At 52.2% G+C, this 16205-nt stretch overlaps 9 protein-coding genes and 1 pseudogene across 10 annotated transcripts; 6 read left to right on the forward strand and 4 right to left on the reverse strand.

The window, feature by feature from the left end:
- Nucleotides 1–381: 381 nt before the first annotated feature.
- Nucleotides 382–981, forward strand: GCG54_00014724 (uncharacterized protein; the record flags this gene model as incomplete). Its single annotated transcript, XM_045414546.1, has 1 exon — nucleotides 382–981. One exon carries the CDS (start codon nucleotides 382–384, stop codon nucleotides 979–981), a length of 600 nt encoding a protein of 199 aa, XP_045260668.1.
- A 345-nt stretch (nucleotides 982–1326) lies between these two features.
- On the forward strand, nucleotides 1327–2557 carry GCG54_00014725 (Peroxisomal (S)-2-hydroxy-acid oxidase GLO5; the record flags this gene model as incomplete). Its single annotated transcript, XM_045414547.1, has 2 exons — nucleotides 1327–1478; nucleotides 1531–2557. The coding sequence occupies 2 exons, from the start codon at nucleotides 1327–1329 to the stop codon at nucleotides 2555–2557; spliced, it is 1179 nt and encodes a 392-aa protein (XP_045260669.1).
- Nucleotides 2558–2851: 294 nt separating this feature from the next.
- Nucleotides 2852–3316, reverse strand: GCG54_00014726 (uncharacterized protein; the record flags this gene model as incomplete). The annotated part of the gene is made up of 1 exon (XM_045414548.1): nucleotides 2852–3316. One exon carries the CDS (start codon nucleotides 3314–3316, stop codon nucleotides 2852–2854), a length of 465 nt encoding a protein of 154 aa, XP_045260670.1.
- Nucleotides 3317–4580: 1264 nt separating this feature from the next.
- GCG54_00014727 (uncharacterized protein) lies at nucleotides 4581–5585 on the reverse strand (the record flags this gene model as incomplete). Its single annotated transcript, XM_045414549.1, has 2 exons — nucleotides 4581–5268; nucleotides 5305–5585. 2 exons carry the CDS (start codon nucleotides 5583–5585, stop codon nucleotides 4581–4583), a joined length of 969 nt encoding a protein of 322 aa, XP_045260671.1.
- Nucleotides 5586–6229: 644 nt separating this feature from the next.
- GCG54_00014728 (uncharacterized protein) lies at nucleotides 6230–6750 on the forward strand (the record flags this gene model as incomplete). Its single annotated transcript, XM_045414550.1, has 2 exons — nucleotides 6230–6457; nucleotides 6514–6750. The coding sequence occupies 2 exons, from the start codon at nucleotides 6230–6232 to the stop codon at nucleotides 6748–6750; spliced, it is 465 nt and encodes a 154-aa protein (XP_045260672.1).
- A 201-nt stretch (nucleotides 6751–6951) lies between these two features.
- GCG54_00014729 (LysM domain-containing protein) lies at nucleotides 6952–7527 on the forward strand (the record flags this gene model as incomplete). The annotated part of the gene is made up of 2 exons (XM_045414551.1): nucleotides 6952–7369; nucleotides 7490–7527. The coding sequence occupies 2 exons, from the start codon at nucleotides 6952–6954 to the stop codon at nucleotides 7525–7527; spliced, it is 456 nt and encodes a 151-aa protein (XP_045260673.1).
- A 379-nt stretch (nucleotides 7528–7906) lies between these two features.
- GCG54_00014730 (uncharacterized protein) lies at nucleotides 7907–8890 on the forward strand (the record flags this gene model as incomplete). Its single annotated transcript, XM_045414552.1, has 1 exon — nucleotides 7907–8890. The coding sequence occupies one exon, from the start codon at nucleotides 7907–7909 to the stop codon at nucleotides 8888–8890; it is 984 nt and encodes a 327-aa protein (XP_045260674.1).
- A 244-nt stretch (nucleotides 8891–9134) lies between these two features.
- On the reverse strand, nucleotides 9135–10821 carry GCG54_00014731 (putative transporter; the record flags this gene model as incomplete). The annotated part of the gene is made up of 3 exons (XM_045414553.1): nucleotides 9135–9500; nucleotides 9554–10507; nucleotides 10561–10821. The coding sequence occupies 3 exons, from the start codon at nucleotides 10819–10821 to the stop codon at nucleotides 9135–9137; spliced, it is 1581 nt and encodes a 526-aa protein (XP_045260675.1).
- An 870-nt stretch (nucleotides 10822–11691) lies between these two features.
- GCG54_00014732 lies at nucleotides 11692–13907 on the forward strand (annotated as a pseudogene). Its single transcript is given in 3 exon segments — nucleotides 11692–12419; nucleotides 12431–13019; nucleotides 13073–13907. Coding segments are annotated over 3 exon segments (2152 nt in total).
- Nucleotides 13908–14161: 254 nt separating this feature from the next.
- Nucleotides 14162–16065, reverse strand: GCG54_00014733 (Acetylcholinesterase; the record flags this gene model as incomplete). Its single annotated transcript, XM_045414554.1, has 3 exons — nucleotides 14162–15202; nucleotides 15257–15674; nucleotides 15734–16065. 3 exons carry the CDS (start codon nucleotides 16063–16065, stop codon nucleotides 14162–14164), a joined length of 1791 nt encoding a protein of 596 aa, XP_045260676.1.
- Nucleotides 16066–16205: the final 140 nt, after the last annotated feature.

Raw genomic sequence — 16205 nt, forward strand, 5'->3', positions numbered from 1 at the left:
TATTATAGAGGTATTAGATATATACCTTATATCTCTATTATATAGTTATATATTTAAATATTACTATAACTATAATAATTAATAGTAATTAAGGTACTAGTAATAAGTTTAATATATTTTATATATAATATAGTAAAATACGCGTTATAGCGTAAAATTAGCTTTTTTTTATGTTTTTGTATAAGCGGGGAAAAAAAGGGGGGGCGGACGCTGTCAACGCAACGGACTGTATATCTGTTGCCAGGCTCTCAAGCAAGCGATTGGCAGGTCAAGCTCAAATCAATTGTTCGCATCACTTCAACCCAACCCCATCGGCAGCTTACACCAGAATCACGGGGCCCCGTGGGAGTACTCACCGCAACACGCACTGACTCTGGAGAAATGGAGCCCGCTAACGGGCCACTGGAGCCATCGGAGTTCGACGTTTACAACCGCTTGTCCAATATGATGCAGACCTTCGTGAGTTCTTTTGTTGGGGAGGCTGGATCTCAGCGATCCCTGGTCTTCAGCGACCTCTCAAGTAATTCTGACGTATTTTCTGTACAGCACAACCACTTTCGTCGAACCTGGAAGCGTCTTCAAGATTCCACAATACCCCCTGTTGACGGCCCGCCAAAAATGACGGATGACCAGATCGTCAGGGAAGGGCTGTTCTTCTGTTACCGTCTGACGAACCACCACAATATCGAAGAGAGGTCTCTATTTCCAATGCTGGCGCAGAAGATGCCTGAATTCAGAGGTGACAATGCAGTTCTGCTGGAACAGCACTGGGGGATACATCATGGTCTCGAAGACTTGCAGCAATATCTAGAAAAATGTCGATCGCGCAAAACCAAGCTGGACCTTGCGATACTGAGGAGCAAAATGGAGCCTTGGGGCCATGTCCTTTTACTGCATCTGGACCTGGAAGTCGAGATGTTGGGCGCGGAGAACATGAGGAAATACTGGACGCGGGAGGAAATGCTGGGAATGCCGTTTTGAGTAATTACCGGCGATTATGTACGGCGTACCACGGTACACACCGAGAGGCGCCGACCAAAACAGGTGCACGGCTCCGACATCGGCAACGTTGACACCGAACCGCCGAGCTGACACGGCCCGGCGAGTCGGAGGTCCGCTCGTTCACGATGATGATGCCATAGAAGTCAGGGTGGCCCGTATCTCGCGACGCCGAATTTCGGAACATCGTATGAACCAACATCGTCAATTCTGCCAGTGCTTACAGCAAGTGCTTACCCCTGGCCCGATAAACAAATACTACGTCTCCGCCACAATCCACCCGATTTAAATTTACCACTCACTTTCGTCCACCACAACACACTCAACATGACTATCAAAGAAGTGACCCCGAAGGTAGTGACCGTCGCCGACGCGTACGAGATCGCCAAGGCGCGTCTGCCAAAGCCAGTATGGGATTACTACACCACCGGCGCCGACGACGAGCATACCCGTGAGCGCAATCAAGCTGTGTACAGAGAGTAAGAATTTCTCCTCGCTCTGTGTCATTCAATTGACTGATCGGTCTTGCAGGCTCCTCCTCCGCCCTCAGACACTCCGAAACGTTTCAAAGATCGACACCTCAACAACGATCTTCGGCAAGCGCTACGACATCCCGATCGCGATCGCGCCGAGCGCATACCAAAGACTCGTCGGCGGCGAAGGCGAGCTCGACGTCGCCCGCGCCGCCTCAAATCTCGGAACCAACCTCACCCTCTCCAGCAACGCTACGACCTCCCTCGAAGATGTCGCGAAAGTTCTCCCCGACCGCGGTCCCGAGTACCCGAAGCCGTGGTTCCAGCTCTACTTCCTCGGCAACCGTGAGCTCACCTCAGGCCTGATCAAGCGTGCCGAAAACGCTGGCTACGAAGCGCTTGTCCTGACCGTCGACACCGTTGTCCTCGGAAACCGTCTGCAGGAGCGCAAGACGCCCTTGACCCTCCCAGCTGGTTTGTCGATGGCGAACATGGAGTCGCGGAAGGTCGGTGCCATTTCCAGAGCCAACATGCTCCTGCGCGCGGAGACGGCGGCGGAGTACAACAAGATCGTGGAGGAGTACCACGGCTCGCTTGTCGATGCCAGCCTGGAGTGGAACGAGGTCATCCCTTGGCTTAAGTCGCAAACGAAGATGAAGATTCTTGTCAAGGGCATCGTCACGGCTGAGGATGCTCAACGGGCCGTGGAGGCTGGTTGCGATGGAGTTGTCGTTTCGAACCACGGTGGTCGCCAGCTGGATGACGTCCCGGCGACACTTGAGGCATTGCCCGAGGTTGTTGATGCGGTGAGGGGCAGGATACCGGTCATTTTCGATGGAGGCATCACTCGAGGAAGCGACGTCTTCAAGGCGCTGGCTCTTGGCGCTGATCTGTGTCTGATCGGACGTACTGCTCTTTGGGGCTTGGCATGGGACGGTCAGAAGGGTGTTGAGGGAGTGCTCCACATCCTTGAGCGAGAGCTTCACAGAACCATGGCGTTGATGGGCACCGCCAGCCTGAAGGAGCTCAACAGAGGATTGCTCGGACGCTCAAAGAGAGATGGGTTTGGAATTGCGAAGCTTTAGGTGATGAGCGTTATCTTGCATTCAGCGACCTAGCGATAGACTATTTGGAGTTTTGGGACTTTTCCTCAATCATAGATGTTAGATATGGGTGCCTTGGCCCGCCATGCTTCCGAAAATAGACTTAGAGTTGTATTCCCAGTATCATCAGCACGTGTCAGACGTCCGCTTTCCAGTTGGAGATGATGTTAGTCGCATACAAACTACATGCTTAGAAGGAGCTCTTACCTAAACGTCCAAGCTGAGTTCTACTGCCCACCGAGTACTCATTTACGGAATGCCCAAGTCTCCACCTAATTACGATGCTTCGGAAGTCGAATCCGCAAGGTGTTGAAGCATGGGAACATCCATCAAAAACAAGTCGTGACCCTCATCGTCAATGAAAGCCGAGGGGCCATTGCTCATCATCAACATCTCCACCTCATCCTCGAATATAAGCGGGTCGTGGACTGCACCCTTCCTCTCAGATACATAATCTCCTTGTGTAAAGTGTCCCGTTTGAGGGTGATTGCCGTCGCCTCGAATAACATAGATCTCTGCGCTCTCAATGTGTCGATGCCGAGGAAGGACTCCTCCCTTCTCCGCGCGGACGATAACAGTGTAAGAGCCTGTTTCTGGAGAGAGCTTCACTAGCTTGATCCAGACCTTGGGCGCTAGAGGCAGCCATCTGAGATCGTTGCAGCGTATGGTGTCCCCGCCATCGTGAAGTCCAGAGTCGTCGGGTCCAGTAGGACAGTCGGTTTTGGTGACCACCGAAGTCATGGTCAAAGATGGATTTAGTGAATGCCGAAAAAGCGTTTGATGATATTATGTTGGATATATGCACTCGATGTAATGTGCGAGCGAAGTTAATATAGGTGAATCATGTCCGGATCATGTGAGATTTAAGGTATTGAAGTTGGACAACAGCGATCTCGACGGAATGAGGTTTCGGGGTCATGTTAGTAAATCAGTCGGAAGTCTGCTGCGAAGGGATGCCTCGAGACCCACTCGCGACACCATATTTTCCACGATTACCGAACTATAATTTGTAACTGCTATGATTCTTTTGATGCCTCAAATCGTATCCGTGCTCTCATCGCAAATGTTGTGGGGTTCCTCTGAAGCACGTACGCTCTTGGTGGGATTAGCTTACAGATAAACCCGTAAGTCCGGGGAGCATGATTCATTCTGGTGGATATGAAAAGTAAGAGTCATCTCTGTTTCCACTAAGCAAATGAAATTGCTGACAAAATCCAATTGAGTCCCAAGTCACTGTCCGGAAATGATGTCCGAGCCGGGCTGATTGAATGTGATTCCTCCATGTTACCCCGATTCCTTGCTGAACAGGATGTAAAACCTCGATATGAGAGAAGCTTTCATTCTCAACTTAAAGCCATAAGTTGCATGGCGAATTTGTTTCAGTATAATGCCATCTGTTTAGCTGTGTGTCGGTTTGGAGCGTCATCTTCTATGGGCTGTTGCACCAAATGAGGATTTGCATAAGATCTCAAAACCCGCCATGTATGGGATCGGCAGTGGAGATAATATTTTGACATAGCACAGCTCAACGTTCAACCCGCCTTCTTCGACGTGAGATTAAAAAGGTTGACTTTCGAACTTGATGTTACAATATCAGTCACAGCTCATACTCGTGTCCGAGAACCAATGGACTACCAAAGACCAATTGATTTCAACGGAAACCTTATGGTTTAGCGAGCAGGCTCAATTGGTAGGCATTCAGGGGCGAAATAAATGGCGAGAAGGTGGTTCTTGATGGTTCATAGTATTTTCTGTCATTATCTCTTTTTGAATTTACTGCTGTCTCTAATATAGATCGTCGACCTGATTGCTGCCATTGTCACCAGGCAGGTTGGCCCACACTATACACTCCGATAGTTTGGCGTCATCTTTTCCGACCTATGCGCATTGCAACGCCGAAAGTTCGAAGAAAGGTTTATTCCAACGTTTTTAAGGCTATCGATTGCATAACTTTGTCCCTGAGCGCCACGGAATGCGAGCTCTCAAGGGCAGGATCCCAGCGCTATCACATGCTCCCAATGGCAATGGCAGAAGCGAGAACTGACATGGCTAACAATTTTCCACTGAGCTCCCTGGCAGTCAACGAATTTTTAGGAGCATTACAGAACCGAGGGCCCAATAAGCCTTCAGGGTCAGGCCACGTCCCGTTTGGACATCCCGCGAAGTCAAGCATAGCCATCATTGTGCGGTTCGCCAGGTCTTCTTCATTCTGCTTCAGCCCGCAGGGATCCGCCTCGCGAGTGGAAGCCATCTTCATGCATCGCTCTCCTAAGGAGTTTCCAAGACCGTCAAATTCGAAGTTGGTGATGGGCACAGGGCAGGAAGACGCCATGTGGGCGAAATCGGGCAGCCGAATCGGCTCGGGGTCCAAATAAAATGTGATCTGCTCCGAGGCATAGACCGGCCTGAGAGGCGTGGAATTGTTTGGAGAGCAGGCCCAGCTCAAAAATGTGGTGTACGCCAGCAAGAAAACACGTTGCGTGCCGTTGATCATGTTGCTGTTGGGGCTCCCGAAGACCATATGAACGCCGTCTTCTGGGCGAGGACCAGGCTTGGCGAGGCTCTCCAACTTCTCTGTTCCAAAATTCCGTCCACTGTTTCGAAAGTCGGTTTCGTCCGGGTATCCGTCAATGGTCCAATGAATTACAAAGGGCGCGATCTCGTCCTTCTCCTGCCACAGCTGCGAGGCATTCCTAACCGCGAAGATGATCGGAAAAGGTCAAATGTACTTGTACGTCTCGTTGGCCACCGGGAACACCAAGTCGACCTCGACATCAGCTGGCGAAACGGCGCAAAGAACCAAGAGACGCGGCAGCAGAATCAGAGCCGAGCCGACGTATGTGGGATGAATCATGCGCATGCATAGTCGATTCGAACCCGCCTCGGCCTTGCAGGAGACCTTGATGCAAAGCTGTGAGAATTGGGGGTTAAGTGTGGCCGTGGCCAACTGACGGCTGAGAGTTGTGTAATTATACTTACCTGCGGCAAAGAAGGCCACCCACGTAACCATGGTTGCTTCGACTTGGCGGCGGGTAAATCGGTTGCGATTGAAACTCAAAGGGGAAATGTCGTCCGGTTGGAAGACAAGCGATCCCAAGACGGGCATATACATTGATACCTGGTCACGGATCTTGCATCGCACCACTTCTTGCGTATGCGATCAAAATCCCACGTTGATCTCATGCATTGAATAAGTCTGTTGGAAGTAAAAGCCCGCCCCTTGAAGGACGAGTTCTCACGAGACCCTTGGTGACGAATGTGACTGACCACCAGTTCTTGGCTGGCCCCGTTACCCCACGTTGTCTTCCTGACAGGGTCTAGTCTGGGGTACCTTATGTTTAACTCTAATTTCGCTTCTGCATTGCTCTGGCCTCCGGATGTTACTCCTCTGCAGGTGTCGAGTGTCGTGATAATTGAGGCCGAGGTGTCGGAAAAAGAGGCTACTGGCCATTTTTGTTGAATAGAGTTTTTGAACCTCGTGTCAATAACAGTGAAAATGTGATGGTTTGTCATGACGCCAAATACAAACACTGAAGTCTTACACAAAGGGGATGTTTTCAGTGCTCGTCCTTAACGAGGTTTTGATCGGACAAGACACCGCTCTCACCTTCGTCTCTCATTCATTGTCTGTAGACCGCGTATTCTTTCCACAAAATGTCCAACCGAGTTTCCATTCTCAGCATCGCTACTGGCGTCCTCGCTACTCTCGGGAGCTCAGCCAGCCTCCCCCTCCAGCGGCGAGGCGGCAGTTCAAGCCCGACCCTGATATTCGACCCCAACACCGACCCAAACTGCAGCTGGTGGTGGGATGCAGATGACGGGCTTCCATGCGAGGTTGTGATCCAATGGAGTGGACTGACAATGGCAGACTTTGACAAATGGGTGCTTCGAGCCGGCTGACCACAGCCGAAATATTCTCTGACCCAGAACGTGTATAGAACCCCTCGGTCAACAGCTGTGGAGGCTGGAAAGATGGCCACTCTTACTGCACTCAAGTGGTAATCGCCGCCCCAGAGCCTCCGCAGTCCACCAACTTCACCCCTCCGACTCCGACCACCACCACAGCGCCCACGACGACGGCGCCATCCAACGGCGTCAGCACCCTGGAGCAATTCCAGCCCGACATGACGACAAGCTGCAATAAATTCCATGAGGTCGCCTCCGGTGACCAGTGAAACGTACTGGCCACCAAGTATGGCGTTTCTCTCTTGGATTTCATGAAGTAGAATCCGGCCGTCGGCTCCACTTGCGAGTCTCTGTGGCTCGACTACTACGTTTGCGTCGGCCTTGTCGGCAGCTCCCAGTCTAACCCGCTTCCATCTCCCACGACCACCCAAGGCAACGGCATCGCCACGCCAGAGCCAACACAGCCCGGTATGGTGGGAGACTACAACCGCTTTTACAAGGTCGTCTCGGGAGACACTTGCGCCATCGTCTCCTCGAAAGCCGGCATCTCCACCACGCAGTTCAGCGCCTGGAACCCGCAGACGGGCGGCGCCGCCTGCTCGTCCCTCTGGCTCGGTTACTATGTCTGCACCGGCGTCGTCGACACCGCTCCATCCCCTCCGACCCCGACCCAGGGTGGCAACGGCGTCGCGACTCCGATCTCGATCCAGGCGGGCATGGTTGGAAACTGCAAAAAATTCCACTTCGTCAAGCCCGGCGAGACCTGTGCCGTCATCGCGGCGAACAACAAGACCTCGACCAGCGCCTTCATAAAGTGGAATCCTGCTGCTGGAGCAAGCTGCACGGGACTATGGGTTAACACGTACGCCTGCATTGGAATCTTAGGAAGTGAGTGGTTGTTTTCACGGACGGATGACAAGAACTTTCCGGCGGAAAACCAGCTCCCCACAGGAATGATTCTCAAATATTTCATGACTTTTCTTCGGTGTATTTTATGTCCAATAACAGTGGTTGCTTTCAAATTTATTTGCTTGAACGACGTGTAGTGTTTAATTCTCCCGGCAGTCAATCGGTCGGCCCCACATCTCCGCATTCCCTTGTCCGGGCCTCCTTCCGATGCGTTCCTAGGATTGAAGGGATGGGCAGCTTACTTCTCCTAGACAGTCAGATTTTGTACTATTTCTTTGCATTTTGAATCACTTCTGGCTTCAGACCGTGTTAGTTAAGGGAAGCCATGACTTTATCAAGGATGCTTCGATGCCTACCTAGGTAACCTCAGTAAAGGTGTGGATCCCATCGATAAGGGTCTCAGCGTCTCCACCTCTACGCCCTAGCGCTGACATCCAGAGTCTTTGTTTTCAACACCAGAAAAGCCGCATCACGACTGGAGCCACATTACCATTCATCACACGTCCTCAACTCAACATGTCCAACAGCTCCGAACTTCTCGTTCTTCCCCGCCCAGGTGGGGCAACTGCTACCTCGAAAGCCCCGATACAGGGTCCCTCCGAGGCGGCCTTCACGGAGACTTTCGGTGCACTCCTACCACCGGCCAAGTTCTTGAAGACTGCCACTGGTAAAGCCGCCTACTATGAGATGCCCCCTTCATCAGATGGCGAGGGCTCATCTACGCCTGAGAGAGTCCTATTCATTCACGGCGTGCAAACTCCGGCCCTTGGCATGCTTCCTCTCGCCCGCAGCCTTCATGGATCGTTCCCGCGTTCGCATTTCGTGCTGGTTGACCTCTGGGGTCACGGGCTGAGCGACACGCCTGTTGTCCCGCATGAGGCGGGCCTGTTTCACAAGCTCATTGATGATCTGCTGGATCATTTGGGTTGGCCCTCCGCACACATCGTGGGCTTCTCCTTCGGCGCCTCCCTGACGGCCGGATATACTGCCTCAAGAGCGGCACGCGTGCAGAGTTTCACTCTCGTCGCGCCGGCTGGTCTCCTTCATGCTGCCAACTTCACGGCGGAGGAACAACAATATTTGAGCAAGGATAATTCCGATGAGGCTGGTGCGCGAAAATTTGTGCTGGGATTCCTCGAAGGTGGCGAGCTGGTTGTGCCCGCAGACTGGAAGGACAGGGTGGCCAAGGGAGAAGTTGTTGCTGAGGCAGTGAGAGAGTGGCAGATGCGTGAGCATCACGGTCACACTGCTTCCGTGATTGGGATCTTCAGAGATGGCCATGTCTTGGATAACGACGCTGCGTTTGCCAAAGCAGTCGAGACAAGAATCCCGTCGCTTGCAGTCTTGGGCGGACTGGATGATTTGTGCAGCGAAAACCAGCTTACTGAGCTTGGGTTCACGAACGTTTCTGTTGTTCCCTATGTTGGACACGGCGTAGTTAGAGAAAGAGCCCCGGAAGTTGCGGGCCTTATCAGTGAATTTTGGACCAAGCTTGGCTAAGCTGCCTTTTGTTAGATAAAGTGGCTCATTTCAATACGAGCTGACTGTGAGCCTTTTTGTTGATTTCGTGTACGATATAGTCGGGTCTCTTTTGCGGAGTAGGGGACAATTCGGTCGCAGCAGTGCGCCTGACTAAACACACACACGCTGAATTTGACACAATATTTGAGTAATTGCATGCCCACGGCATTGGTTATTATCAAGTATCAAAGTCGCTTGCTATCAAACTCAAGTTGTCAGGTGTCTAGTAGGAGTACCTGAACTTCCTGTTCTCGAAGTCCGTCAAATCCATCAAAACCTCATCATCATCCTCCGCGGCATTGTGCCCACTGGCCGCGGCCTCGGCATCTCGCTTTGCATTACGGCGCTTCAACAGGATGCGTATCGCAATAGCAATAATGACCTGACCGGCAGTACACCCCATGATAACCTTGCAACCAGTGCCGTAAATAGGGGCTTCTGAAGCAAGGAAGGCCTGGGGTCCGATGATGTTTCCCACACAATATGCCAAGAAGACGAAGGCAGTGGATGTGACACGCTTCGTGTATCCTGCGACGTTGGCAGCAGGCATCTGCAGAGCGACGACGAGGGCACCGACGAATGAAGGGCTCTGTAATCACGAGTTAGCCTAAACTCTTGTATCTTAGTTCTCAGTCAACTTACAATGTAGTAGGCCATCAGTAGACCGTTCTTGTTGCCTCTGTCCAGCTTCAAGAACAAGGAAACAGCAATGAGCGTTGGCAACACCCAGGTCATCATGACAATTGTGCGGAAGTTCTTGAACTTCGACGCACAGAAAGGCCCGGTGAAAATGAAAAAAGCGACCCAAGCACCGTATGGAATACCATATGCGGTAGTCAAAAGAGCATCCTTGGTAAAGCCCTTGACGATCAATTTTCCGAAGTTGGCAATACCTCCGTTAACGATTTCGTTGAGTAGTGTGTAGAAGAACAACAACCAGATCTGGATATCCTTGAAGGCCTCCTTGATCTGCGCTGGCTTAATCTTGCTGCTGAAGACACCGGTCTTGTTGCTCTGGCTGCGAGCAATCAGCAGAGCCTTTTGCTCCACCGTGTAGCGCTTGGCGGTGAGAATGTTGTTGGGGAGAAAGAAGAACAGGACAACACCCCAGATGACGGTCATACCACCGCAAATGATGAAGATGATTCTCCAGACATCCCATCCGTCGGCCTGACCAACGCCGTAGAATAAGATGCCGCCGACCATAGAACCAATACCATTGAAGCAGTAAAATGCCCCGGCTCGCACAGGTGCCTCTTTTCGGGTGTACCACATGCTAGTGACAAGCATGAACGCTGGTGTAATGACAGCCTCAAACATGCCCAGCAGAAATCGGCAGACCGCGAGGCCGGCAAAACTGTGAGATGCGGCGGTGCATGTGAGAACAATGCCCCAGCAAGTGACGAAGACGCTGACGACGGTGCCAGTAGGGAAGTGCTGAGCGAGGTAGCTGGCCGGCCATTCTGCGAGAAGGTACGCGAAGTAGAAGATGCTGGCAAGCCATGAGTACTGGCTCTGAGATGTGTTTGTTGTCTCGAAGAGGTCGAAGACGGCGCCGTAGCTTAGTGCCTGCTTGTCGATGTATTGCAAGAAATACTGATGGATGATTAGTTGACTGTGCAAAGCAGACATCATAGAATTGAACTCACTGTTCCCATAAGCAAGGGAAGAAGGGTCAGGTCAATGTGTCGAACGAGCTTCTTCTGAGCGGCCTCATCCTCGAGCAGCTCCTTGAGCCGCGAGTGGGGGATGCCATTTTGCTGCAGGAAAACCTCGGCCTCATCGAGGAGCTCGACTTGACCAGTCTTGAGTTCCTCGCCGACACTAGCCGCGATGGATGGTGCCTTCTCCGCAATTTCAGGATCCTTGGGCTTCGGCTGCCCTTCGTTTATAGACGATTCGATGGCCATTGTGGAGTCCGGGGAAGTCTGACCAGCCTGGCGGGTCGTTCCTGACTCCTGGGGATGATGTGCTCGAGCACGCGATTGAACGAAGTGGATGCAACTCGGCCTAGTCAAAGGGAGTTGCTATTGTTGCTAGTGTTGGTTGCAAATGGCAAGACGCAGCAATATTGTTGGAGTTGTTGAGCTCTCGGACAAGGGCGAGTTGTCGACACTTTTCCGCAGCGGAAAACTGCCAGGTTGCGGTGGTCTTTTTATTCATTGTCATTACAAGGGGCAAATGATACCCGGCCGTGGCTCTGATAGCGCCTACGACTCGCTGACCAACTCGATAAGATACATGCCGATAGGCGCTGACTACTGAAGACTTCGGTCCCAGATGGCATAGGCTGCAGATAACATGTCAGGCGATAACTCCCAGCCAAGCCAGCGCTCTATCCCAGTAACAGGATCCATAAGTTGATAAGGAACCGAGGACTGCAAGACGTTTCCCCGCGTCGGGATGGGGCCTACGTGCCGCTGGGTTCATTAACGTGGAGAGCGGGTGGAGTTACCGTGGGCACTGTGCGGCATCGGTAAACCGAATGGCCCCGGAGTCCAGATTTGACCGCCGAAGTGCTGAATCTGTTGCTGGAAACGACAAAGTGGAGTCTTCTCGGTGAACCTCCGCCTTATCAGCTTGCGCGTTGACTAACAGAGATATGAACACTAGCGTCTTTGATCGGGATTAAGCCATGATAATGGTTGTGGAGCTTTCCGCGGGGAAATATCAACAACGCAACTCCCACCCAACCTTTGCCCGAGTCATCAGCCGATATCCGGACTCCGCAACCACAGAACAGAGCTCAGACACGGACAACTCAGACACTGAAGGGCAGAATGTCTACAGCATCAGGAGACCAACCGACGCCCCGGCCGTACCGGTCCCATCTGCGCCCAGCATGCTTGCAGTGCCGGCGCCGCAAGTCACGATGCCAGCAGCAGGAGGGGATTAGCTCTTCAACGTGTCAAATGTGCCATGTCTACGGCACTGACTGCGAATTTCCGCCGTCACCTCGAAGCGCTGGGCGCGCGCCGTTGAACCCCGGGAAAGTCCAGAAATCGTACCGGACCCCCCAGTCCAACACGCCATGTCGAAGGGAACCTCTCGCTGTCGCAGCAGCTAAGGCACCCCAGAGCAGCATACATGTGAGGACCACCTCTACGTCTCCACCAACGAGCACGACATCAGCACCGGGTCCCAAAGCTGTGCTGAGTCCGCATAATCCGCACTTGATGCTGGCTTTGGACAGTCCCGAAGATGAAGACAACTCGCACATCATTGGTCCGGCCGTTACAAACGACACACAGGTGCTCGCAGATTACCTGAGCTCGGAACCCAGCATTCATGAAAGGATGATTAGGGTAGTCAAGCCAAGGCCGGGATCGCAAGTGGGACAAACGCCGCGTTCATCAAGGGACTTGTCCGGTGGGATTCGGAAGCCTGTTATCTTCACGGCTGTCCGGAAGCGGCCTTTCGGTCTCTCGCCCCGGCAAACGGCGCCGTTACAGAAGTATCAGATTGTGGAGAAGATGCTAGAGCCATGGACATCGACACTCATCGATCTGTAAGTTGAAGACGTTTCTTTTTTCGCATGTCAGGAGAGCAACCCCTGTTGATATGGGGGGCTGAACGATGGATGCTCGTCCCCACATCAGAGGACTCTTGGCAAAACATATCCTTGTCATGGGTTAAGCATCAGACCACAATGCTAACGGCTATGGCGTAGATACTTTCAAAAAGTCAACATCTGCTTCCCGCTTCTGGATGAAGTGTCCTTCAAGCACCAGTTTCAAACCGCTAGAGACAGGATATCACCGGCCTTGTTGTCGGTTCTCTATGCTCACTCGATGATCTTTTGGAAGAATTGTCCAGACTTGCCATCGGAGTATTGCCCTGATTCCCGTTTCATATGGAACCAAGCAACTGAGACGCTCTTTTCGGAGCTGCACATTTCACCTGGTATCTCTACGATTATCGCCATCATTCTCAATGTTGGCGGCAGGCCAACCACATCCATGATCATGAATGAGATCCAACTTGGTGCCGCAGTTTCATTAGCACAGTCTTTGGGCCTCAATCGCGACCCAACCGACTGGAACATCTCTATCCCAGAGAAGTGTTTGAGAATGAAGATATGGTGGGCATTAGTAGTTCATGACAAATGGTGAGATTCCCTCCTAATCATCTATGACTCCTGACTGACCCGATATTTTGCAGGTTGAGTCTGGCTTACGGCACACCACCTCAAATCAAGCGCTTCCAGTATGATGTTCCAGATCCCACCCTGGAGTTCCTCACGAGCAAAGATGCAAGTGAAGCGCAGAACGGAGCTGCTTCAGTATTCATAGCTCTCGTTACCTTGACAGGCGTCCTCGACAAGTACCTTGAGTTCGTATACGACCTCAACCAGGACCGTGACCAAGATAATGGCCAGACGTCTCTCGGGCTAGAACTCAGTCTCGGCCAATGGGAAGATTCTCTGAGCGACGACGTGAGAAGGATCATTACCCGCGGCAACAACCTACACATCCCCGGCGCGGCAAACCTCCGACTAGCTTATCTGTCGACCAAGCTTCTCCGCAGAAGAATTGAGCTCGACATTGAGAAGCAAGAGGACGCAGCCCTCGGTGACGCGCTGACGAACCGGTACATCCAAGTTCGCCGAGCTGCCGAGGAGATCGTTCTTCTCGTCCAGGAGTTGGAAGAGATTCACCTCAGTGACTTTTGGCTGCCTGTCAGCGCGTTCGCGTTCACCTCGGCGATCACGTTCCTGTTGCGATGCGCGCTAGAAACAGAAAACACGGCGGCTGGCCTGGCTCAAAGCGCGTCTTTGAGACTGGCGAACAATCTGATTGATTCATTACAGTCGCATCAGCAGAAGTCGGGTTGGGACCTTGGAGACCTCTGCTTGGCGCAATACGCCGAGGTTGTCGAGAAGTTGATGACGGCGGACAGTCCCTCCGCGACTGTACCCGAGTTTCAACAGTTGATGATGTCATCGGAGGTTCCGATTATTGATGAACTTTTCCCGAACTTGTGGGATATGTTTTGATGCGCTTGAGAACGAAGATACGTTTCATGTACAATTAAATTACGAATAATGACCCTTGTTTCTCTATTACTTATCAGAATAGGAGTAGCTGTGTAAATTGGGAGCGTGTATCCATGAGGAGTGGCAAATAGTCATATGCAGCAAAAGGCACACTTGACAACTGAAATTTCTATCAAGTCATCGCTATGTATTGAACTATTTGGCATGAACCCGCGCAGCTGGCGTCAGAGAAATTCGTGACATGTTTCTTGCGCTTAATCTTCAAAGTTCTCCGTCTGCTTCCACCAGAAGTTGCACTCCTTCTCCGCCCATTTGTAATCTACGAAATAAGCGGAGGTTCCCAAACTAGAGCCACCAGCACGCTCATCGTTGCCCTCGCCAAAGACCATCGTCTTTCCAGCCTCTTTGCCCTTGCTTCCAGCAAAAGGCAACCACTCAGGACGCTCCGCGAACTTTCCCTTGATCTTGTTGGGGTCCCCATGGACGATGAACGAGGTGGCATACGCATGCATCAAGCCAGCAATCTCGTCTTGTTTGGGCGAGATAGACCGCACTTCAGCGTTGTAAGTCTGATACCGCATCTGATCACCGTGGTTGGCCCCATAAAGAGCAGTCTTGTTGAGAGCCCAGTGGTAGAGGTACACCGGGGGATCCTCAGGAGATTTGCTTCCCCAAATCGCAGTCTGCCGGACAGGGCAGGTGTATGCGTAGTGTCCATAGGCAGCTTCGGCACGCTTGTATTGCGCGCCGATATCAAGGGGGCGAGTCTCCACATACTTTGAGTCTGAGTACTTGGCAGGGTCAGGGTAGAGCTTGTTCAGCTCAGCCAGCTCCTTATCTGAAAGCTGCGGGAGGAGAGTGCGGAAGAAGTCCGTGAAATCATCAGGCGAAGATGCTGCCTTGGGGACGTACATCGCACCCTCATTGTGAGCTGATCCAGTGAAGATTGGGACCTTGTTCCATTTCCCAGACTTCCAGGCATCGATGGGACGTCGAGAGATGATGTCACCGTCGAGTACAGGTTGCCAAGCCCATCGAACAGACGGATTGGATTTCTCGTAAACTTTCTGACCGGACTCAATGATTGTCGAAGAGGGCAGCGCGCGAAGACACGGCAGGATCTCATGCTCGGGGCGGTTGTTGCAGCCAGTGAGCTCGAGAAACTCCTGAAAATGAGCCTCGTTGAGCTTCGATTCGGGCGGGTGAACTACTCGGGCAGTGTGACCGCCGGAGTCCATGATGGCCTTGTGGAAAAGCTTCTTCTTCCGGTTGATGTCCATAACCAGATGGCCAATCTGCACGTCGGTTAGCAAAACTAGGAAACTTTTCCCATAGACAAGGCAGCTTACACCGTGAGCAGCAGCAGATAGCCCCATGATTGTCACATCATCAGAGTCACCGCCAAAAGCAGCGATATTCTTCTGAACCCACTCCAAGGCCACATACATGTCCTTGAGTCCCAGATTTAAGAGACCTTCTTTTTTGGTCAGAGCGGTGTTCATGCCACCCGCAACACCAATGCGATACTGCATTGAGACACCGATCCAAGGCTCTTCAGACCAAGCCAGCATCGATGGTGTGTTGTGCATCCGAGCTGCTCCGCGGTTGAATGCACCCCCAGGGATCATCACCGCGACAGGAAGTTTCTTATCGCTGGCCGTATGGCCTTTCGGACGATACACATTGATAGTCAAGCAGTCTTCGCTCTCCCAGTCGGGACCCAGCCACTCGTCGTCGGTGAAGGGAACAAGCTGCTTTCCAGGGCATCTAGTTGTATGTTTAGGTTATCAACTCATGATTGGCTTCATCTCTTGGCTCAAACCCACCTTGGACCCAATTCGAATGCCTCGAGTGTGCCGTTTCCGGCGGCTACAGGGACGGCATGGCGGAATCTCAACTGTCCGACCGGTGGGAGTGCATACGGTATCCCCATAAAGCCCTCCAGAGGCTCAGGAAACGTACCGTCCGTTACTAGCCTGCCAAGAATGGTGCCCTGGTTGATTGTGACCGACGCTGCCGGGCTGTACTTAGAGTTCGTTGATTGACTGGCCGTCAACCCCCCTGGCTGTCCAGACCAGAAGTAGGCCAAGACGCCAGCTGCGGCCAGGGGAAGACCCAGACTCCATTGCCAACTTGGGCTATCCGTTCTTTTCGACATTTTCTCCCCGATTCGAAAACAGAGCAGTGAGAATCGACTAAGATGAAGCTCAAAACTGGATAAGTCGGCACCGCAAATCTAAAGCTTCATGATATACAATACCCAATCGAAGCTTTGGACATCGTTATTGCCGCAAGTGG

Source organism: Colletotrichum gloeosporioides (genome assembly GCF_011800055.1).
Source record: "Colletotrichum gloeosporioides strain Lc1 chromosome Unknown consensus_66, whole genome shotgun sequence".
In the NCBI taxonomy this organism is placed as follows: domain Eukaryota; kingdom Fungi; phylum Ascomycota; class Sordariomycetes; order Glomerellales; family Glomerellaceae; genus Colletotrichum; species Colletotrichum gloeosporioides.